Source organism: Antechinus flavipes, chromosome 3 (assembly GCF_016432865.1).
Source record: "Antechinus flavipes isolate AdamAnt ecotype Samford, QLD, Australia chromosome 3, AdamAnt_v2, whole genome shotgun sequence".
NCBI classification, from domain to species: domain Eukaryota; kingdom Metazoa; phylum Chordata; class Mammalia; order Dasyuromorphia; family Dasyuridae; genus Antechinus; species Antechinus flavipes.
In genome coordinates, this window is record NC_067400.1 from 322437399 (window position 1) to 322461708 (window position 24310).

The following is a 24310-nucleotide window of genomic DNA, read 5'->3' on the forward strand; positions in this document are numbered from 1 at the left end:
AAAAATGCAAGCAGTTTATATTCATTTCCCAATGTTCCTTCTCTGGATATAGCTATTTCTGTCCATCAATGATCAATTGGAACTGAGTTAGATCTTCCCTTTGTCGAAGAAATCCACTTCCATCAAAATACCTCCTCATACAGTATCATCGTTGAAGTATATAATGATCTCCTGATTCTGCTCATTTCATTCAGCATCAGTTCATTTAAGTCTCTCCAAGCCTCTCTGTATTCATCCTGCTGGTCATTTCTTACAGAATAATAATATTCCACAATTTACCAGCCATTCTCCAATTGATGGGCATCCTTTCATTTTCCAGTTTCTGGCCACTACAAAAAGGGTCACCACAAACATTTTGGCACATGCAGGTCCCTTTCCATTCTTTAGTATTTCTTTGGGATATAAACCCAGAAGTAACACTGCTGGATCAAAGGGTATGCACAGTTTGATAACTTTTTGGGCATAATTCCAGATTGCTCTCCAGAATGATTGGATTCGTTCACAACTCCACTAACAATGTATCAGTGTCCCAATTTTCCCGCATCCCCTCCAACATTCATCATTATTTTTTCCTGTCATCTTAGCCAATCTGACAGATTTGTAGGGGTACCTCAGAGTTGTCTTAATTTGTATTTCTCTGATGAGTAGTGATTTGGAGCACTTTCATATGAATGGAAATAGTTTCAATTTCATCATCTGAAAATTGTCTGTTTATATCCTTTGACCATTTACCAATTGGAGAATGAGTCATCAGTAATTTTTTAAAATGTAAAGAGGTCCCAAGACCAAAAAGTTATTAAGCCATTGGGAGTTGCCTTAGATTAGATTTACCTCACGTTATTCAGGAAGTAAACATTACTGATTGGCACTCAGTATATGTCAGATGCTGTTCTGACATGCTAGAGACACAAAGACAACTAAAAAACAATCCTTTCTTAAAGCAGCTTACAGTTTAATGAGAACAACAGCGCACCACAACTATGTACAGTAAGCATAGACAAGATAAGCTAGAGATAATCCATAGAGGAAGATGCTGGGTTTATAATGGGTTTTGTCTCTTCTGTTTCAAGCTTATTTGAGGCTAGGAAAAATAAGTTTTATTGTCAGTTATTCAGGAGAATTTTTACCTTTCTACACTTAACCAAAGATATCAATTATTCATCTTCAAAAAGCCTGAATTTTTCCACATGGTACTATATAGAAAGCTTGCTTTAAGAAATTCTCTTTAATAAAATCTGAAATTCACATAGTTCTCAGATTAGAAGATAATTTACTTTATAAAATCATTTCATTTTACAAAATTATTTACTTCAGTTCTTTTTGAATGCTTTGCCCTCATTTACAAATTATTTCAAAATAAGTAAATGTGGTGTATGCATATAGATATATTTTCACTGGAAATTGAAAGATTACTGTGACATCATTAACTAAGATGCCAAGGACATCTTATGGATATTAAAAAGAATAAGAGCCTTTCCATGGAAATTGCATGTCTGGTTTGGTCAGGTGAGAGCGATCAGTTCTTCTCTGATCTAGCTAGGGAGGTGTAATGGAAGAAGCATGAGGGCTGGGAGAAGCCTGGGCACGGAGAAGGAGGACTTAAGTTTGGATCTGGACTCGCATCCTGACTTGTGTGACCTTTGACAGGACAGCCGTCCTCTCTCTCTCTCAGTTGCAGTTTCCTGATCTGTACAATAAGAGGGTTTAGACTCAGTGTATGTTTGACATCTGTCACTTACAAATCCCACAATCATGGAAGTCGTAGTGCTTGTCAGCTTCTTGGAAGAAGGACACCCAGGGTTCCAGAAATTGCTGCAGAGAATGCTCCATGGCAGGTGTGTCTGGGCTCAGGAGAGTGATGGCACTAAGTACAAGAAACTAGAAGGGTAATCACACTATTCAAGGGAAGAAGTTTGTCCATCTGGCTGCAGTAGTGACTCGTGGATGCTCTCATGGGCCAGCCAGCAAGCCAGCTGCTGGCTCCCTCAGTCCAGCCTAATAAAAGCCATGTGGGTGTTTCCCAGGAGAATAATTGGAATACCCAGCAAGTCTATGAGGAGTGCCACTGTGAGTGAGAGGCACAACTGCAGTAGATCCCCAAAAGAAGACCACCTTCTCCTCTTTCTGCCTCCTGTTTCATCATTGAAACAGGAGAAGGAGACATGCCAAGAGATTAATGTTTACTAGTAAAGTACTATGTATGAAAAGATCTAGTGAAAAAGACATGGGTAATGCAGAACATTAGCATTACTTTTTACTGTTGTTAATAATATCTTTGAAGTCACTTTGTCTACACATTGAGAAATAGATGTCATTTCATTAAAAATTTTTTTTCCTAAAATCATTACAGTAAAAGGAGCAAAAGTATGTCATCTTTTATCTTCAGACACAAAATATAACAAATATGGTCCAAGAAGGGAAACTTTTTCTGCAAGATATAGGCCCGCTTATTGATGCTTCATATTTCTTTGCAAGTTCTCTTGTCAAGAGTTTTGTTTCCCATATATTTTAACATATTTAACATGTATTGGATTACCTGCTATCTAGGGGAGGAGGAAAAGGGAAAGGGGAAAATTTGGAACAAGGTTTTACAAGGGTCAGTGTTGAAAAATTACCCATCCATGTTTTGTAAATTAAAAAAAAAAAGTTTTGTTTCCCCTTTTCATTTCCTCACTCAACACTTAAGACTTTCAGATTTCTTCAAGTTGCTATATCATCAGAAAAATATTCTGAGCATTAAGCTTTTAGCCTGAAGAGGGAAGGAAAGCAGCAATACATCCTGCTTGAGCTTCCATTGTACTCTCAAGGGGAGAGAGGAGTCTTTTGGGAGAAGCACTAATTGCTTAAAGAAAGCTGTGGCTCAGGTCAATCCTGAGGTCCTTGGTTCCTTTTTCCTTCTTTTCCTTGTACTTCTTCTAAAGAAACTGTCCTTGCTGTCTTCAGCAATGAGGTAATTCAAACCAGTTCCAGTCGTTCAGTGATGAAGAAAGTCATCTACACCCAGAGAGAGGACTGTGGGAACTGAGTGTGGATTACAACATAGCTTTTTCATGCTTTCTGTTGATGTTTGCTTGTATTTTGTTTTCCTTCTCGGGTTTTTTTTTTCTTTCTAGATCTGATTTTTCTTGTGCAGCAAGATAATTGTATAAATACATACACACACACACACACACACATACATATATATGTATACACACACACACATATATATGTGTGTGTATATGTATATATACATATATTGGATTTAACATATATTTTAACATATTTAACATGTATTGGACTACCTGCCATCTAGGGGAGAGGTTAGGGAAAGGAGGGAAAAATTTGGAACAGAAATTTTTACAAGGGTCAATGTTGACATGCATATGTTTGTAAATAAAAAGCTTTAATAAATTTTAAAATTTTGAAAAAAAATAACTCCAAGGCATAGTAATATCTTGAAGTAGTTTATGTTGTGATTTTATCTATGAAAGATTTTATGGTTTGATGTATATTTTAATGTATTTTAATCCTTCGTTTTAAAAAAGTCATTCAATTTCAGATTTGATTAAACAGAATTTTTCCTTGTTTGACCATGTCATAACAGAGTTTTAAATAATTTCAAATGTTTTCCTAGTCACAACTTATAAAACTCATATGAATGTTCATTTTGTGCTTTACCTATGTAGGTGGCAGCACTGATTGTTAAAATTTGAGATTATTTTCATGGTCAGTAAATGAGCAAAAAGAAAAAAATTAAAAAACAAAACAAAACAAAGAAACTGTCCTCAGTAACATAGATGGGAAATATCATAGGCAGGGGTACCAGAGGGGATTAGTCAAGATAGAATAAACAGGATTTCCTAACATAATTTTTTCCTCTTCTTAAAAGAAGAAACCATAGCACAAAGGAGCCAAGTTATGTTACTCAAAGTCATCTGGCAGCAGTGCAGGGAAAGGGAACAAATTCCCAAGGTAGGTCTCCGCCTGTCCACTTCTGGCCAGGGACAAATGCCAGAAACCTGACTGCATGCTGCCAAGTAGGGAGAAAATACCAGGGACAACATTTTCCTTCCCCATAACAAGATTATTGGATTTTGCATTGCTGACCCATAAAAGCAACTCTTCCAGACCCAAGAAAAACCTGATCCTGCCCTTGGTGGCTTGAATCCACTGAATCTTTTCTTTCTTTGACTTTTAGTCTGGTGTTGGCCATCATATCTGAGAATAACCTTTTAAAAGCAGGTATATGTACCTAAGGTGTAATATAAGATGTCCTTGGTGATACAAATGAAGGTTATACCTCTTGTTCTCTCCTGGTACATCACACTGCAACTGGCACAGAACCTAGATGGTGTCTCACTGTGTGTGTTCCCTGGACAGGTATGCTGCCAACAGAATGATTACTGGCAATTTGTGAAGGACATTCGGTGGCTCAGCCCTCATTCGGCCCTTCATGTGGAGAAGGTAAGATGTGGATTTGAGGGAGATGTTTGGGCATGCTGGAGATAAAATATTATTATTCAGGTTTGCCCTAAGTAGGGGAGTGAGTGGATGTGCACAAGGAGGAGGTATGTTGGGGCAGAGTTCTTATTAACTAAATAAGGTGAGATGGTGCCTGGGTTAGGAATACAGGGGGAGAGTGGCTGTTTTAATTCTGAGCAGTACGAGTGAAAGGTTTGACGTGTGTGACCTCCTACTTTTCTGACGACTCAAAACCTGTGGTCCTGTGAGTCATTCAAGTGCAGTCGTTTATGAATAGTTATAGAGAGCTTTGGGAAAAAAAAGTTTCCTTTTCTCTGAAACAAAGAGTGAGATTAAATGATCCCTTTTAGCTTGAAAACTGTGGTTCTGTGACCTATGTTAGAACATAGTTTGTGAGTAGAGGCTATACAGCAGGGCTGCTGGCAGCAGCTTGTCTGAAACATCAGGAAAGAAGGGACAGGAAAAGTATTAGAGTAGAATATAGCTCTAAGGGAAAGTGGCACTAGGAAGAGAGGAAATAGCAGGTTCTTAGAGGTTCCCTTTGCCTAGTCCCAGGTGGGCTATATACTTGGCTTTGAGTGCACCATTATCCTCTGGCCCATTTATTTGAGCATAAGCTGCTGATTGTAGTAATAGAATAATAGCACAGATGAAATCTTTAAGATTTTCCTTGGTCCAAAGTTAAACATGGCCCTGATCCTTTTGAAGAGAAGCCAGAACCCTACCTGCTCTTGTGCTTTTAAGCTCTGGTGCTCCTGACTGGAATTCCATTATCTCTTTCTTCTAACATTTCTGAAACATCCTCCTAGGGTGTCCTTTCTCTGCAGAAACTATCCAGCATTATCAACCGTGTGAGTTAGTCCACTGGCTTAGACTTTTCTCAGGGACAAAATGAGAGAGAGGGGATGCTGCCAAGCTGCATAGGTACAATTATAAGCCTGGAAATGGTTATCTGGTTTTAACTGCTTTTCCCCTCCCTGGTCATTTTTGCTGACTGTAATCTGTCATTTATCAGAGATGTTCCTGTTTCAGCCACCAAAGCTTTCAGTTCAGTCCGTTCTTCCAGCCTCGTAATAATTCTTTGGGTTCTGACATTGGTTGTCACTCCTAGATCCATGGCATTGGCAAGTCAGTCAATGCAAATTAGCAGACATTTTATTCAGCACCTGTTAGGTACAAAAAGAAAGATCCAGTGGAGAAGCTGCTCTCAGAGTCAGGAAGGCTTGGGTTCAAGTCTTAGCTCTGATAGGTTCTGGCTGGGCAGTCCCAGATGAGTCACTTAACCTCAGAGTGCTTCCCTGGAGACTAGGGATTTCAGAGCAGTAGTAGAGGGGCCTCTTCATTAGAAGATTTCACAAACTGAAAATGGTAGCTCCAGAAGGACTCTCAGCGGTCCTCCTCGCTCCCTCCCCTGTTCATTGATCCAGGGACTATGGGGGAGCGGGGAGGGATATGCCCTTTCTCCCTCCTTTGGGTTCTGATGGTTCTCAGCCTTTCTGTGATGATAGATAAGGCTTTCAGCCCTAGCACATACACATGCCTGCTTTCTGTCTCTCAGTTTATCAGCCTGTATGAGAACGGCCAGCCGAGCCCAAACGGTGTGAGGGACCAGGCCATTGCAGAGCTGTGGCTGCAGCACAGCCTGCAGTTCCACTGCTTGTCTGCTCAGCTGCGGCCCTTGCTGGAAGACAGACAGTACATCAGGAAATTCTACACAGGTAGGCAGAAGCCGAGAGCCTTTCCTTCCTGGGCCCTGCACTGGTCCCTGCAGAGTGCACTTTGTCATCTCCATCCAGTGCTTCCCCTGTCTCCATGTCAGAGCAGGGTGGCCAGCTCTCTTTCTTTGCTCCGCATCTTATACAACAGAGCCAGTGTTTTGCCCTTATGGTGCCTTTTCTGTCTCTCTCTGTCATCCTCTCTTTCTGTCCCTCCTCTATCTCTCTCTCCTCCCTCTCTTTCTCTCTTTCACACACACATCCCTGATCACTAGCCTTTGTTGCATCTGTTCTTGATTCCCTTTCTCCCTTTACAAATTGACTTTGTTCCATAGTCTTTTCCTGGCTAGGCAGTGGCTTCCTGCCCCTCTTCCCTGCTCACAAGGGAGTGGGGCGACCAGAGATGTTTCCTGAATGTGGGCTGCCTTTCTCTGCAGATGCTGCTTTCCTGCTGAGCAGCGCTCACGTCGCAGCCATGCTGCAGTGCCTGGAGGCAGTGGAGCAGAATAATCCTCGGCTCCTGGCTCAGATCGATGCCTCCATGGTGAGAGGCTGCAGGGGTGTTGCTGAAGCTTTCATTTAGGGCTCCAGGAGGTGGGGCCCATTGGTAAAACCCCATTCTCTCCCCCCACTCTGTTTTGGAAAATAGAAATGTCATCAGATAGGCTTTAGGGGTGGGATTAGTTTGGGGTCTCTCCATTTTGAAGGATTGATTTCTGTTCTAGAAGAAACATTAGGATGCTACAAGGTCTCCCCTCTGAACAAGGGTACTACTAAAGCCTAGGTGCAATGAGTACTCCATCCACAGTAGGAATGAAGGAGGGGGGCTGCTGGTTCCTTGCATGACCTAATGTTACACATGATAAGTTTTACCCTTTGAAGGTTGAGAACACTAGGCTAGCTCTTGTTAATCAGGGCCTTGGCCTCCTCTTGGTCAGACGCTCCTGCTCAGTGAAGGGGTTTGATGACGAGTTCAGGTTGCAGCAGCAGCCAGCTGCTGGGTCTGTGCATGGTCCTTGTCCTTTAGGACCCTTGTTTCCTTTCAGTTTGCCAGGAAGCACGAGACCCCCCTGCTGATGACCAAAAGCCAGAGTCTGACAGCATTGCCTGGCTCATCCAGCACCCCTCCTGCCAAGTATACCCAGCAATGTTACTTCGGCTCCTTCTCTGGCCCCTACCAGTCTACCCCTATCGCCATTACAGGTGAGGAGGGGGGAGGGAGTGATCCCAGCTCCCCTTGCTCTGGGGGGCATAAAATGGGGGAGGGGGTGACTTGTTATTAGGGTGTTTAAAGCTCCATCTTCCAGAGCAGCCCAGGATAAGTAGGATAGAGAAAAATAGTGAAAAGAAAGTTTTATTTTAAAATTTTCCTGGCTTTATTACTCACATGCCTAAGAAGGATTTTTTAAAAATGATTTTCATCCTTTGAAGTTTCTCTCTTCCATGATATAGTGGAAAGAACTCTGGGCTCAGAGTCAGGCTCTGAGTCTGAATTCTGGTTCTGCTCTTATGGTGGCACTGGACACAGCACCTCACCCTGCTGGACTTCCAGTGCCCCTTTATAATGAGGAGTTAGACTCAGTGACCTCCGTGGTTTCTTCTAGCTCCGTAGATTCACTATGCTCTATCTTCTCTAGGCTTACATATCTAGTACAGGGTTGGGTGCATACTGCATCTTCTATAAATACAAGTGGATTGTCTGGTTCTGTTGGTTGTATGAGCATTCTTTATAATTACCATGTGATTCCAAACTACCCTCTGCCTCTTTTTTTTTGTATCCCAGACAGAAGACCCACTTCCTTCTCCCTCTCTGGCCCTCCACGGAAACCTCAAGAAAGCAAAGAGCCAGTGGCCCTGGCAGGGGACCAGTCCTTGCAGGGCTGGCCTTCTCCTGTAGCCTCCGCATCGGCCAGGGATTCGCTGCCCTCCTCAAACGACATGAGCTCTAGTGTCCTGACCAGCCCCAGTGAGGAGCCTTGGACCGGCAGCCAGGACGACCCCCAAAGCGATGTCAACGACGGGCCCGAGTACTTAGCCATTGGCAACTTGGGCAGTCGAGCCCGCGCCGCCAGCTGTCAGAGTAACAGCAGCAACTCCAAGAGTAGCAGCTCTAACTTATTCTCTTCCAGCAGCTCCCAGAAAGCCAATTCTCGGGCCTCCTCTGTGGGTGAGCAAGAGGGAGTTGGTCAGGACCAGGTGCTGGGGGTCCTGCGGAGGTCCAGCTTTTCAGAGGGCCAAACGCTGGCTGTCTCTGGTGGAGCCAAGAAGAGCCATACCCGTTCACACTCTGACACCAACCTAACTTCTAGGAAAGTCCAAGGTAAGGGATGGTTCATTCAGGACGCTCACTCGGGTTGAGGTAACAGAGAGACAGGTGGTAGCCAGGGGTCTGGAGATGAGAAAGGAGGCTCCTTATTGCTGATGGTTCTATAAACATAGTCCATGTGCTGCTGGGCAAAGGAAGGTTTTCCTGCTTATCTGATTCTTTGAAAATTATTATTCTCAGAACAGCTAGATGGCCTAGTGGATAGAGCTCTGACTCTGGAGTCAGGAGGACCTGAATTCAAATGGGGCCTCAGATACTTAACACTTAAGGTGTGATCCTGGGCAAGTCATTTAACCCCCAGTTGCCCTCCTCCTCCTCTCCCCCCCAAAAAAAAAAGAAAAAGAAAAATAAATTTATCATTCTCTTCCTTTATCATTGCTTCTAAATGGATTAAAAAGCCTTTCATGGATTCTCTTCACTTGATCTTGAGTACTACAGAAGCTAGAGTTCATGGCTATTAAGAGTTAAAAGGATTCCTTTAGAAATTTAAGTCCTTCCCCCAGCCTCTTAAAATCAGAGAAACTACATCCATGCATTTTAAGAATAATTTCACTAAATGCCTGATTCCAAAATTACCTTTGCTCAGGCTAGTTTATCACAGAATACTGCTTTGAAAACAGTCTAATGAGACATTGGGGTTTGTTGCTGGACAATAGAGGGTAAAGATGTTAGGAGTGGGGGAAACCTTTGTGACCTAGTAAATGGAATTGAAGGGGCTGGATCCATTATTAGTTCTGTTTGGGTAGCAGTGGGGCACAAGGGTACTGACTTCCTAGCTCTTCCTCATGTCCAGGCCGTATAGCACCAGGAAAATGGGGATTGCCATGTGCACCATCCTCTTCCTCCCCCAGCTATATAGATGTCTAGAGGCTCTGTAGTGGGGTTCATTGCAATGGCATTCTCACAAACTCAAAAAACTGATGTGAACCTTTGGTGCTTGAAACTAGCCTTGGGTGGGGAAGGTCCCCATTTAGAAAAGAAAGGACAGGAGGAGAGCCCTGACCAGCCGCTGGGGTTATATTTGGTTTCTGGTGATATTCCTACAGATTCTAAAGGTTTGTTTCTTGGAGGTTAGGAGCTGGGGACTTCAGCTGCCCACACATACAGTAATGTTGTTAATTTGGCTGATCTGGAGATATCTAAGAAAAAGGCTGAAAACAAAGTCTCTGTTCTACTTAGCCCCTGATGACAGCCCCAGGAGCAGCTGGGTCGGGCCCTCTGTAACAGAATTCCTGCTAGTCCCTGGTACCTGGCCTGCTCTTCCTCATTGGCCTGCAGCTATATACTTTCCTCTGCCCCTATTTCTGAATCCATAGAGAGGAGCACAAAATTGCAGAAACAGTATTAGAAAAGGGAGCCAGGGAGGGCTTCACAGGCAGAGTAGGACACTTCCCTGAGATGTTGAAAGATAGTATATGGTAAGTAAAAAGTGCTTGCCTGCATTCTTGTCCTACCCTTCTCTCCTTCTTTCTCTCTCTCTCTTTCTCTCTCTTGATCTTTCTCATTCTTTCTTTCTCTCTCTCATGGTTGTCTCTGTATTCTTTCTGCTTTCCTTTCTCTTTGCCTACAGAAGGCCTCAGGAATATCGCTGTTATAGTTGAAGATCCCATTGCAGGTTTGGGAACCAGTTCTAATTTTTTCTGTTCCTTCTCAACTGCAACCATTTATTGGCTTGACTCAGAGTCTCCCATTACATTCTGGTGTTAAATCAAATCTGCTTAGTTTGGAGGCATCTTTGCTTTTCTTTTCTATTACAACTTTTATTAAGCATTTACTACATTTCAGGCACTCATATAAGTGCTGGGAATACAAGCAAAAAAAAACACACTCCCTGTCTTCAGAGTATCTAATGGTGGGTAAATACTGTTTATGTACAAGATAGATAGCTTCAGAGGGTAAGGAAAGATGATTTGCAAAAGATTGGATGGAAGTGGAGTCTTAAGGAAAGTAAGGGAAACCAGGAGGTTTGATATCAAAATTGGCTTGACCCTTAAAGCATCTCTGCCAAAGTTAAGTGGTTCAGAATCTTGGAAACGTCTAGGAAGATAAGTCAAATTATCTATGTGACTTTCCAATTAAAATTGAGAAATATATCATCCAGAGACTTTATGATGGATTGGGTGACACAATTTTTCAGGCTAATACCAAATCATACTGTTTCTTGAATTAACACCAGTTTGTATTTTCCTTCCTATGATCCAGAAATGTGTGCTGCATGTTCTTTACCACACCCACTTCTTTTGCCCTTTTATTCATTTTCCACCACTGCCCATAGTCTGTGGAATCTTTTTTTTCCTTTTAATTTCAACCACTGCTCAGCATTTTCTCAGTGAAATAAGTTTTATTTACATGGTCTCTTAAGTGGTTATTGAGTAAACATTAGAATTGTCTCAGTGATTTCTATTCAAGCTTAGATACTACATTTTAAAGGGGGTCACTGACAAAAGAGATGGAAAGGATTCTGAAAACCATGTCCTTGAAAAGAATGGTTGAAAAAAAAGGGGTCACAATATGGAAACATCTTCTCATTACTATACATGTATTACCTATATCAAATTGTTTGCCTTTTCAAAGAGAGGGGTAGGAGTGGGGAGGGAAGGAGGGAGTATGGTATATACTAATTTAAAAAAAGAAAAAAACAAACAAACTCAAAGGGGAAGAAAGAGACTAGGTGGAAATATGATAGTTGCTTTTTATTTAAAGAAGACATTCCCCTTTTTCTATGTTGCTCTAGAAAACAAAATTAAGGATGAAAATGACAAGAAGTTAGACTTTTAACTCAACTTAGAAAAGAAACTCTTACTCTCTAACAGCTTATTCATTTATATAATGGATTACTACTCTGTTATCCAGATAGTAACAATTATTACCTACCTATGATATCAGAACACAACATTGGAGGTTGATATGATCCAACTGAAAATTCTGTAATTTCTGGGTCACTGGATGTTCCATTCCATGACTATCTGGGCACAACAGACCAATGAATAATTATCTAGTCTTGACCTCAGCAACATGTCTTTATTACACACTACTGGCCTTGCCATTCTCTCCTTACTCTGGTGTTTGGTGGTCAGGGACACACACAACCTGACCAATGTATTTAGAGCTCAAAGTTGAAACAGTACACCAAGGCCTCAGCCGACCATGTGAGAGATAGCCGGCCATAAGTAGAACAGCTGACAAGTTGCTGTCCTTTGTCAAAGAACAGAGTTGGATATCACTTACCCCTTATTCACCTTTTCTCTTGGTAACTGTGGTGGGTGAGAGATTTAATGACTGAGGAAACAAATGCTTAAGCTTTTGAGTATAAATCTATAGCTTTCTGAGCATTAGCACTGGATCCCAAATACAGGGGGAGATAGATGTTTTTAATACATTAAAAACAGTTAAATAAGATCTAAAAAAGCAATAGAATACAAAAGTAGGTAATCTGATTTCTAATTGGAGAAAAATTCAGGGACTTGCCAGGTTGAGAGAGGGAAAGCACAATTCTCTGAAATCAGAAAAGGAGGTGTCCAATCTCACAAAGTGTCTGTATTCAATCAAGGGAACATGGAAATAACAACTGATTGATCAGTACGGATCTGTTTTCAGAAAAGAAATGTCAGTTGCTTTATATATATAATGGTGAGAAAACTCCTTGCATAAATCTTAGGAGCTGACTGGGTTTTCAGCAATGTGCCTAGGTCCTTCTAATTTAAGGATCTCTAAGAAGGAGATAAAGATAGTCCAGATTCTCAGCCATATAAGGATAGGTTGAAACAGTAAAATAAGGTTTTTTTCCCTATCTCCACAATTGAATAAAATATTCTCATAGGACAGAAATTGGATCTCCATAATTGAATAAAATATTCTCACAGGACAGAAATTGGACTAGACCCACAATTGAATAGAAAGGGATGTGAGCTAGCCCCAAAATTGAGTCATAAGATGAATTCTAATTCACTCTATTGCTAATTCCCACTTGCTAATGAACCACTTGTTAATCTCCTCAATTCCTCCCAGTCTCAGGGTCCAGTGTCCCTGACAACCTCTTTAGAACACCAGAACTTCTTGTCTTGACATCCAGTCCCTAGGCTCCCTATAACCCTTTTATTCCTGGACAAGTAACCAGCTTCTGTCACAACTCTGATAAGACTGGATACAACCAGTCCTATCTCTTTCCCTTGGTATTTCTAGCCATAGCTGTGTTGCTTTTTCCTTGACTATTTGGTGATATTGCTTTTAAGGTGGCTGCTTGATTCTGTAACCCAGGTAGGGAATAGGTTTAATTTACATGTGTTAAATTTTCAGTCCAAATTCAGTTGTATAAAATAAAATTGAGTGGCCAGTGCAGACCTTCTTGTGACTTTGCTATCTAACATTCAGGAAAGATGGGATATTTGAGTATGTTTGCCTTTTTTGTCATTAATATGATGACTTCTAAAGGCATTTGTCCTAAGTTGAGGATGTTAAGGATTGTCTTTTTTTTTTTTTTTTTTTTTGTGGGGGGAGTGGTCCTTATTGGAAAACAGTTGACATAAATTGGAATGATTTTTCTAGCAATCATTTATTCCCTTGGGTAAAAAAAAGAGGCTTTTTTTTTCTTCCTGTGTATACTGAGACAATCTTGTGGCTATCTGGGTACTCCCATTTCTGACATTTTAGTGAGATGAATGATCCTGTGAATGATGCTGACCCTTAGCAAGAAGTCCCCTAGAAACAAACTTTGTATAAGGAAGAAAAAGACAGTGGGACAACTGATTCATAAACCTCATTTGATTTGCTTGTTTCTCTCATTCTTGTCCACTCCCACTACCTTCTCTTCTCACTGTTGGAGCCCACTTGACTTGGCTTCATGTCTCTTTTCCACATTCCTGAACTGTTCCCAGTTAGCATGAAGTCTCCCCTTTTTCTCAGGAGAAGTTGGGGTGGGCACACCTTAAAGGTTTACATTCGAAAGTTGAAAGGGGTAAGTTTTCCCCTGTTCACTCCTTTTTCTCTTCCCCCCCATCCGATGTGCTGGCTCCTATCAGAATCCAGAAATGATAGCTCAAAGCTGAACGCACCTATCTCCTCCTCTGGGCGAAACAGGGAAGGCAGCACCCCCAGCTCTGTGGACATGGAGTATGGTGAGTGAGTGGGGGTGGGGTGAGGGGGGGGTCTTGTTTTCTGGCTTTGTTACCCTGCTTTTGCACTGAACCCCTGTACTCCAGAACAGCTCAGCTCTGTAGAAGGAACATATTGTACAGGGCAAACTTTCCCTTTCACTGTTCCTAGGCTGGTGCTATAAGTCACACCATTCTATTACTTTTCTTTCTTCTCCTCCTTGGTATTTTCCTCTTCACCCTCTGGCAGCCCTCGTATGGCTATCTGGGGATCTAGATGGGCTGGCCAAGATCTCCCGTGGAGTCTGTGGGACTTTGAAGGTGTTCTCGTGGAGGCCTTGGTGAAGAGACGGCGGGCCTGCTTTGCCTAGAAGCGCCTTGAGGCAGCAGGGCTAGTCCCAGAGCTTTTTTCTGATTCTTTGCAAAGGAACTAGGAGTAGGGGTCTACTGGTGCAGATGTAAGCTTCTGAGGCGCTCTGTGAGGTCTGACTGTCTTCTGTGGTCTCACCAAACTTTACTACCAGGAGTTTTGGTGAACTGGACTTCCTTAGGTAGCACGTTCCCACGGGAGATAGAAACGTGTTCCCTCCAGCTTGGTTCTGTGGGCTGGAGAAGCCTGGAAGGAGCATCTTTGCTGTGGCAGAGGCTTCCTTCTTCGACGAGCCGGCCCCAGTGAGTTGTGTCCCTGTTCAAAGCTGACTCCCTCTCTGCATTGTTCTTTCCCAGATAGTAATCAGTACCTATGCTCGGGGGAAGGCATGTTCCGAAGACCTTCAGAAGGACAGTCCCTCATCAGCTACCTGTCCGAACAGGATTTTGGTAGCTGTGCAGACCTGGAGAAGGTAAAGAGGCTCGGGGGCTAATGGGGAGGTAGAAAAGGCTGGCTTTGGTCCTCACCCACGGCTCCCTGTCTTACCCCTCTCAAACAGAAGGTAGCTCAGGCCCAGTTCTGGGCAGCGCCAGGGAGCCTTTCTCCCTGAATCCGAGGAGTTTGTCCCTGTTCTTTTGAAATCCATTGTCCTGGTGAGGAGTTGGGTGTGCCATCTGGTCACTTGATTCCTCGCTTAAAAACGCTCTTTCCAGACACGCTTCCTAAGTACATCGATACAAGTCATAGAACAACAATAGTCGCTTTTGTTTGTGTAAGTCTTTGGGAAGATGCTGCTGAGGCCCTAGATGACAAGGAAAGGATCTCGGGCCACTGTCATGGCTTTTATTTCTGCCAGAGATGGTGCAGGAAGAGGCGGGCGCTGGAGAACCGGAGGAAAGGAAGCTGCTTTCCCATGAGAATAGAGCATGGTGGCCCAGCCAGGAGGGCAGAGAGAACTAGAAAAGAGGTTTTCTGGCAGTCAGCCCTCCGCTGGTAGCTTCTCCTGAGAGTGATGAGGCAAAGAAGTGAACCTCTGGGGACACCAGATTTCAAAGGTTTAATCAGTGAGACCTTCAACATCTCTGCCTCATCACCAAGTAACCTTCCATTGGTGTCTTCCTGTCCCAGGAAAATGCCCACTTTAGCATCTCAGAGTCCCTGATTGCTGCCATTGAACTAATGAAGTGCAACATGATGAACCAGCACCTAGACGAGGAAGAAGAGGATGACAGTGATAAAGAGATCCAAGAGCTAAAACAGAAAATCCGTCTTCGGCGGCAGCAGATCCGTACCAAGAACTTTCTCCCTGCCTACCAGGAGACCGAGCATGGAAGTGAGTCTCCATGGTCCAGTCCTTTTTGCCCTGCTTTAGTGTGGTTCTTTGGGGACCGCCTGAACTCATTGGGAGCTGCATCTCCTGCCAGGGCTATTCTGTCTGCCTCTCCACTTTCTCCTTTCCTTTGTTGACCCAGGATGTTAGGCTGGACCTAACAGGCCTGGAAATTACTCATGTCCAGAATTGGTTCCTGTGTTCCCAAGAGTTTACTTTCCTCCTCTTTGACATGGTAGGGTAACTCAACCCTCTTAGAAGCCAAGTCTACACGGCCTAACTTTACATTCTGTGTGTACAAGATGGAGTCTGAGATTTTAAAAAAACAGTTTTTTTATCCTGCTCACCAGTTAGGGTTTCACCTCTTTTGAGTTCCTATCATGCCCTATCATTTAGGGACTCAGCTTCACTTTTTCTTCTTCTTCCATTGCTGGGTCATAATGGCATGGGGCAGTCTTGTTAACTGCTTTCTCTCATCCTGAAAACAGGCTTTCTGGTCACTTCCAGTGGCTCCCAGTTCAGCTCACGTGATTCAGCACGACTTTCTGACTCTGGCTCCACTGATGAAGTCGATGAATTTGAGATCCAAGGTAAGAGATGTTGCACTGTTTACACACAAATTTACATTGTTTTCTTCCTTCAGGCTTGGTCACAGTCCCAGGAACCTACCCTAGGTAGGCACTTACTTTAAAATGAAGCATACTCCCTTATAGCAAACCAGCTATTCTAAAATTTTTCACCATAGCTTGTTTGCTGAGTAGACCTATCATTCTCAGAGACTATGGGATGCTGTTCATGTCAGCTTAGGGAACTCATTTACTACTATAGATTTCCAGATGTAGACACTGCTTGGAGGTTTACTTAGTGCTCAAAATGTCTTAGGTAACTTGGAAGTTCCTTTACATAGGCGCACACAAACCTCTTTTTAGTTCTTTTCATGGGAGATGCTTAAGAATCCTTCCATTTTTTCTTCAAGCCCTTGAAACTAGGAAGTTTAGAGCCATTTAAGTCTCATGAACTGTCATTGCTGTCATAACTTTGTGCCATGATATTTTCTCCCACAGTACAAACATGAATATAGTTTTATGACCCTGAATCTATCTGCTAACATCAAGGCTTAAATTACCATAAGAAGATAGATGGTCCACTTGGAAGGAAGGTTTTTTATGAATACTGAACTAACCTGGTACAGTTGCCTTGGGGCTGCTGCTGGTCAGGCTCAGTTTCTTTCAGTTGGCAAAAAATAGAGCATTTGTGGGTCAGCTGGGGTGAAGGCTATCACCTTGCCATAGGGAACATGCCTTCAGCTGGATTTGGAGAGGTGGAATAAACATTTTCTGTGAGCTCTGATGGTTGCTTATTCTCTGGAATTGACCTCAGCCTCCCAGGGAAGATAAGTGTTTGATTTGGGGATGTGAAAATGAAGAGTAAAATCCCAGCACCCAGGAGGTAGTGGGCTCCAGTCTTGCCTTCACTCTGTTACTTCTCCTTTTCTGTGACCTGAGCACTGAAGTGCACCATTTTGTTACCGTTGTTACACAGATGGTAGTGATGGGTCTAACCTGATTCATACGTCAAAGAACGGACTGTCAGTGTCCATGGCTTCATTGTTTTCAGGTAGCCTGTGTTAAGAGTGTTCTCTGTGTGTGTTTATGTATGTCTCTAGCACGTATGTGTGCCCTTTGATTATTGTAGCCCCATGCCAGCGTTCTAGAGAATGGTAGGACTTCTTGGGGAACTAATCAGAAACCTGGAAATAGAAGCCACAGAGAGTGAGCATTTTTGAACTCCTTGCCTCCACAGTCTCCTTCATTCATCTTGTGGTTCTCTGATTCTTTCTTGCTCTGAAAATTCCAAAATAAATGGTGAATGTAGGAGGGAAATTGGAGATGAGAAGTCAGATTTATAATTTAACCACTGGTGCTATCTAGGTGGAAAGGTTATAGTAAAGTGATATGGTAGGAGACCAAACTCAAGAGCCCTATGTTAGTTTGCCTGTATTTAGGATTGGCTCTTACCAGGCAGAAAGTGAAGCCATTAGCCCAAACCACTAGTTCTTCACAGGAGCTAACTGCTTGAAAGTAGATAACATTCCTCCATAGAGTTATAATTAAAAGCAACATGCTTTATTAAATAGTTAAGAATACTTTTCTTTTTTTGCTAAGAATGCATACTAAGTAATATCACACATTACTTTTATATAAATTAGTATATGCAGTTAGAAGCAATATCAAAATGCAGTAGTTAGGTATCTTTCTCACTCATCCTTAAGTATTATCTATCATTTAGTCTAGTCTTTCTTAAATAGTAGAATAGAACTAATTTACCTTGCATCTAACAGATCTTACTTTCCATTATAGCTTTAGTCTCTTTTTTACTTTGTTTAGGGTTTAATGAAGAAGTGGGCCTTATTTGGCCTTTCTGACTCTTGTGATCAGCTAAGATGTTTTACTATGTTTCTTCTGACATCCTTGCATCCCCTCTTAGTAGCTGCATTTCTTTCCCTTATTGTTCAGGGGGAAAAATTCTTTTTAAAGATTTAATTTATTTTAGAATTTAAATCCTTGAGAATTTATAATTTTTCTCTTCCTTTCTTCCTTCCTCTCTCTCTCCCTCACATTTGATTAGGGTCTCCCAATTCAGTAAGCTACATATCAAGAATATCTTTTCTTCCAAGCTAGTTGTTTTTGTCTCTTCTATGAAATCATCTTCTGTGAATGTCGAGACAGTTGTGAGTTCTGTTAGGTTTTCTTCTTTATTATACCTGACTTGTCAGAAAAAAGTGAGAAGGTTTGGAAGAGATGGAAATGATAATCCCCAAATTCCTGAGCGGTATTGACTTTCATTGCTTGAGAAGCTGTTCTGGAGGAATCATTGCTCCCCACAGTAGCATTTTTGAGCACTCCCATTGAATCATCAAAGTTTGTGACAGATGTAACATTTTGTGACTGAGGATGTTCGAAATTTCAGGCATCTTTCCTACTTATGCTGTCACATTTTCTCCTTACCTTGAAGAGAACTAATTGCCTGGGCATTTTCTTTCTTTCTTTCTTTCTTTTTTAAATACAGCAATCTCTTCCATTTCTTCCACACCACTTTATCTCCCTTCTTTTCTTATAACCTGGGGACCTAAAAACTTTAAAGCTTGGCCAACTCTCTGTGTTACAAAAGATTGTTTAGATTTTATTCAGTGTGCTGTGGAGGAGAAAGAGCATTGATCAGTGTGGGTTCGGAGGTTTTGAATTTGAGTCCTGACTCCTTAATTGCCTTTTTTGACCTTAGAGAAGAGAGTTTACCCTTTGAACTTTAAATTTAAAAAATATCAGAATCGGACTCTTAAGAATTCTTTCTATTCTGAATCTGTGAATTTGTCAGAAATAATGTGAACAATTCTCCATGTACATATGTATACATTTAGATACTACAGCAATAAACATGAAGTTACAATAGTGCTAAGGGAATAGAAAACAGGGGAATAGTCAGAGTTTGGGATGAAGTTCATCAGGGGTTAGTAAGTTTTGAGCTGTCTTTTGCAATGAACAAGAATGGTGATGTAAGTAGAGGCTTCTGGGTAGTCTACCTGAATAGCCTTTGCTTGGTCTTCTTTTCCTGTCCTCCAGAGCTCAATAGTAAATACATGAGGTAATTGATGATACTGGAAATTTACTCCCCAAAATCTTGATATGAGGATAAAAAAAAAATTTAACAGCTCCTCACTAACTTAACCCTAAGAGCTCTAGAAAGGACTACATATACTACTTTACCTCCCTCCAGCTCTGTTTTTCTCAGTATTTTTCTTGGGAGATTTATAGAACCATAGAGAAATGGCTGTGCTCCTTGTTTCAAAACCTTTTTTCTTTGAGGATCTCACCCTATACACACATACACACACCAAAGTCCAAGTCTGCCTCTGCGTCCTTATGAGACATCTCAGTCTTCCCTGGGGCAGTACCAGAGCAGTGGTGGGACAGGCAGGGACATTTCAGAGCAGAGTTTGGTTGAATGTGATTGTTTCTTGTTGCTTTTGACCTGGCAGTGGTATGACATTGTCCCTGTTAGGCTGCTTCTTTAGCTTATTCTCTTTTCTTGGTCTTTTCCCACTGGATTTTTGTATGTGTTTGTGTGAGTCCATAACATCTGTCACTCTTGGTGCTGCCTCAGCCTAATGCTCACCTGATGGAGTCACCTGTGACCACTGAGCCATGGGCCTATGCCTGATGCGTCACTGAGCCTCTTTCTCCCTTGTGACTCCACTTCTTGTCCCCCATAGAAGAGAGCATAGTTTTCCCCTGCAGAGTTCCTTGCTGGCTTATAGAGATTGCTTATTTCATGATCATTTACTTTCTTTTCTGTTCCCTTCACCTTTTGTTTTCATTCAGATGCTGACATCAGGAGGAGCACAAACTCCAGCAACAGATCCCACCTTTCTTCAGAGTCCTTGTAAGTGTTTCCCTGGTTTTTAAAAAAAAAAAATCTCCTCTCCTGAGGCACAAGGAAAAATAATCAGATTTCTTGAGATACTGGAGACAAAAGGCCTTGGCTGCTTCCAGAATTTAAGACCACAGATCTGCTTAGTTCTGTTCTGGAATGATGAGCTTGGAGGCATTAAAGCAGCAGCTATAGGGTGCAGGGTGTGAGGAAGGGTGTGAAGACTTCTAGGATCCAAGGAGATACTATTTGCAGAGTTTAGCACTGTACCTGACACATAATAGGCACCATATAAGTGCTTACTCCACCCCTTCTCTTTCCTTAAGATTCTAGGATTCTATTCTGAGGAGCACAAAGGCTTAGTACAACACATAATTGAACTAAGGCTAACTCTTCTTAAGAGTAAGGGTTACATGATAAAGGGGATTTGAACCCTTGGGTTCAAGTGCGCTTTCTTCTACCCCATAGATTAGATCCCAACTGAGGAAGCAGGGGATCTTAGTTTCTAAATATGAAAATGAGAATTCAAGAAAATCAGTTGAAACTTACTTAAGTAACTCTTGCCTCCAGTTAGGGTAAAAAGAGAAACTAAATTAAAAAAAAACAAAACCCACCAAACAATTGACACCAGCAGCAGCCTGCAGCCATAGTGAGGGGTCTGGCCCTCCAGGCCCTTCTCCTTCCTGAGGGCTCAGCCTTCACTTTCCCTTTCCGGTCTTGTTCTCTCCTTCAGCTCGCACTGTTTTCTGCATTCCACCTCGGCTGAGGCAGTGGCCATGGGGCTTCTGAAGCAGTTTGAAGGGATGCAGCTGCCAGCAGCCTCAGAGTTCGAGTGGTTGGTTCCTGAGCATGATGCCCCCCAGAAGGTAAAGGTCACTCGCCTCCTCCTTTCACCCTTTTCTGTTCTGCTTTGGGCCTTTCTACAAGGCTGCCTCACGTGACAATTCTCCTTTCTCCTCCCAGGCCCTGGGGTGCAGAGGCATGTTCTTGCCCAGGGTTTTCCCATCACTTGATGTGGAAAAGGGTGGCTTCAATGTCCCTGACTCTGCTACTCATAGGCTACGTAGACTGAGCAATAAAACTCCTGCCTTCTCCTCTCTTATCCCTCGGCTGTGTTGGTGAGGGAGCCGGGGGCCAGCTTGCTGGGATGGACTCTTCACCCCAGAATAGACTTTTTTCTCTTTTTGGGTTTTGCTTTGGGGATGTTAGATAGGTTTCCACACGGTGAATCTTGACCCTAATCCAAGTCTCCTCTCATTCATAGGAAGAAAAGCAGAGTGTCAATAAGATGCAGGACATTTTTTCAAATTCATTCAAAGAGAGGCCAACTGAGTTTGGGGTCAGTCTCGGGCTTTATGTTCATTCCATAGCAAATCCAGTCCCATCCCTATTTCCCCTCACATTCCTAGATTTGATCTACCTTTCCTATATAACCCCAGACCAGGGGTTTAACCTGGTATCTGTAAACTTCTTTTAAAATATTTTGATAACTATCAAATTGATAACCTCTGTAATCTTCTATTTTATGTTTTGTATTTAAAAACATTTTTCTGAGGAGGAGGCCATAAATTTCAACAGATCATTGAAGGAGTCACTTTTGACAATAATAGTTAAAATAAAAAAAGATTAATACCCCCTGATCCTAGGCTAAAGCTAGGTCTGGCCCTAAACTGGTCATGGAATTCTGGATTGGTGCCCTAAAGATGTCCTTTCATTGGGTTGTGGTGAGCCCTCAATGACAATCACAGAATTTTAGTAGCAGAAAGATGTTCTTGGGAGATTGTTGGGAAATTGTGCCTGAAAACCAGTGTATTTGGCTCAGACGGAGTGGCTAGTTCAGATTCAGGGCAAGGACAAAACTAACTCAGAAAGAAAGCTAAGGTTACCTTAAGTTGCTGTGGTTGTTACTGAGGTTTCTTTCAGGCATCGCGTTTGTTCATCAGCAAAATACATGGGATAGATTGTGAGCCCGAGAGGGCAGGGACAGTTTCATGTTTGTCTTTCTATTTTCTAGCACAGTTTCTTGCAGGTGGTAGGGACTTAATAAATTCTTGTTGATTATGACTTTGTTGTATGGCTCCCCTTTGGGTCACTCTTGTCCCTCTCTTCTAGCTCCTGCCCATCCCTGATTCGTTGCCTATCTCGCCGGATGATGGGCAGCATGCTGACATCTACAAGCTACGCATCAGAGTTCGAGGGAACCTGGAGTGGGCCCCGCCCCGTCCCCAGATCATCTTTAATATCCATCCTGCCCCCACGTAAGTGACCGGCATCCACTTGTTCCATAAGACACCAATGATTTGTTTGCCAGAGACCTCTTTCACCCTTTCCAATATATGGCCCCATCAACTACAGTGCTGTACCACTTCATGCAATTCCCTTATTTACATGGGAGCGGATTCTAGCCTCTCCGGAATCTCATTCTTTCAAAAGGTCAATGACAGTCACTAGCTCTGGTTCCTACCCAGAGTAATTCTTATGAGTTTAGTTAGAAGCATCCCTTGGCCTTGACCTTCATCCTCTTTTCAGTGGTTTTTGGATAATCCCTACTATGTTTTTACACTATTTCGTATAAAGTGTTATCGCTCTTTGATCCAATTTCCTGATAGGAAGGCTGTCTACTGTAGGCACCCCTTTCTAAAAGTTCCCCCGGGGTGGGTTATGGTCCTTGTGAGGTCTCTCTGGTAATTGGGCCCCAAAAGCCAGATAAGTAGATTCTCCTCTCTGTAATCTGCTCTTGGCGAGTAAAAGCCCAGTGCTAGTGTCTCCCAGCCCTTGCTGTGAAGGCACTCAAAGTACACTAGCTAAGAGCCTGATGATCCTTGACTCCTTCCTTCTTCCCACAGGAGAAAGATAGCTGTGGCCAAGCAGAATTACCGCTGTGCAGGGTGCGGCATCAGAACAGACCCTGGTGAGTATCTTCTGCCCACCTTTTTCTTCTCCCAGGATCCAGAGAAGAAGAAACTAAGACAGGAATGGGCAAGGAGCTGGGTAAACCCTAGCAGTCCATAAGAATATAGTTGGTTGTCTAAGGGACTGTGATGAAGAAGAAAGCTAGAATTTTAATCCAGTACCTACAGGCTAGATCCTTAGAAGCCTTCAGAGTGCGATTCAGTTCTTCTTCCACCCTCCCTCCCGCCAGAGACCCCCCTCTGAGTTAGATATGGGGCCTGTTTAGATATTTGTTATTAGTTAGATTATTATTACTATTAGATATTAGTTAGATATTTGCTGTTGCTGTCTATCTTGGCCTCCCTGTTCCTCAGACTATATCAAGCGGCTTCGGTACTGTGAATATCTGGGCAAGTACTTCTGCCAGTGCTGCCATGGAAATGCCCAGGTGGTCATCCCTAGTCGCATCCTGCGCAAATGGGACTTTAGCAAGTACTACGTCAGCAACTTCTCGAAGGACCTGCTTACCAAGATTTGGAACGATCCGCTCTTCAATGTGCAGGACATCAACAGTGCCCTCTATAGGAAGGTCAAGCTGCTTAATCAAGTTCGGGTAAGCCTGTGTGTGGGAAGAGATCTCTTGAGAGATTCCATCCTTTCCAATCTCTCCCTTCTTTTGAGCATCTCATTGGATTTACTCATATCTTCCTGCTTTTCATCTTCTTGAACTTCTAAGTTAGGTTCCTCTTCCTTCCTGATTTCTTTTCCCCTTTCCCAGATAGTTAATTTGAAGTAGAATTCCACATTTGAGAATGGCCTTGACTCTCTGCTCCAAAGAAGCTGATTTAATACCCTGTGGATCTGTCTTAAGTCTGGGGCTGGGTCTTGTGAGTTCTTTTCTCAGCTCACCTATCAGCATTGTGGATTTGAGCAGACTACCAAGGTAACCTGGACAACTAGTCACTTGTCTATAGTACCTCAGGTCTGTCATCGCTTGGACTGCCCTTGGAGCAGGTTGAAATGGAGGATGGCTCTAACCTCCCCTTTTCCCCCTTGTTCTCTCTCCCTTCCCTCACATCTCCTTGCTCAGCTGTTGCGGATCCAGCTGTACCACATGAAGAATATGTTCAAGACTTGCCGGCTAGCAAAAGAGTGAGTCTCACATGGGCTCTGTAATCCTGGGATTCCTTTTTGAGAAGCTACTCTCAAACTTTTGGGTGTCAGGACTTCTTCATGCTCTTAAAAATCATTGAGGACCCTAAAGTGTTGTTTACATGGGTTAATTCTACTGATGTTACTATATTAGACATTAAAACTGACCTATTTGTAAAATATTAATTTTTAAAATCCATTACAAATTAATATCAATAACATTTGTATGAAAAAGAACCAACAAAATTTAGTGAGAAGAGCAGCATTGTTTTATATATTAATACAGATCTATTTGATGTCTGGCTTAGAAAACAGCTAGATTCTCATATGAAGAAATCTATCTTTACCCAGATAGTTAGAAAATAGAGGAGTTTTATTACTACTATTAGAAAAATAATTTGGGCCTCATAATCCCCAGTTCTCTTCTCCGTAAAACCTCCAGGGACTCCCCTTTGAGAACCGTTGTGTTTTAGTTTGTCTGTTTCTAACTTTGCCTAAATAAAACCCAGACCATTGACTCTTGGGTCTTGGGAGCTCTAAACA

At 42.4% G+C, this 24310-nt stretch overlaps 1 protein-coding gene across 6 annotated transcripts in view; it reads left to right on the top strand.

Annotated features, from left to right (window-relative positions):
* The window catches only part of RUBCN (rubicon autophagy regulator), a 71506-nt gene that overhangs the window by 42926 nt on the left and 4270 nt on the right, over positions 1 to 24310 (top strand). For 4 of the 6 annotated variants that reach the window (XM_051985502.1, XM_051985503.1, XM_051985504.1 and 1 more), the window contains 17 exons: positions 4363 to 4446; positions 6023 to 6182; positions 6617 to 6723; positions 7226 to 7382; positions 7963 to 8499; positions 10076 to 10120; positions 13524 to 13619; positions 14322 to 14437; positions 15094 to 15298; positions 15784 to 15885; positions 16838 to 16912; positions 19675 to 19735; positions 20457 to 20589; positions 21836 to 21981; positions 22570 to 22634; positions 22990 to 23228; positions 23706 to 23767. In XM_051985502.1, coding sequence (XP_051841462.1) covers positions 4363 to 4446; positions 6023 to 6182; positions 6617 to 6723; positions 7226 to 7382; positions 7963 to 8499; positions 10076 to 10120; positions 13524 to 13619; positions 14322 to 14437; positions 15094 to 15298; positions 15784 to 15885; positions 16838 to 16912; positions 19675 to 19735; positions 20457 to 20589; positions 21836 to 21981; positions 22570 to 22634; positions 22990 to 23228; positions 23706 to 23767 — 2390 coding nt within the window. The remainder of the gene's footprint in view (positions 1 to 4362; positions 4447 to 6022; positions 6183 to 6616; positions 6724 to 7225; positions 7383 to 7962; positions 8500 to 10075; positions 10121 to 13523; positions 13620 to 14321; positions 14438 to 15093; positions 15299 to 15783; positions 15886 to 16837; positions 16913 to 19674; positions 19736 to 20456; positions 20590 to 21835; positions 21982 to 22569; positions 22635 to 22989; positions 23229 to 23705; positions 23768 to 24310) is intronic. The other 2 variants (XM_051985500.1, XM_051985501.1) reach the window with 2 other exon arrangements.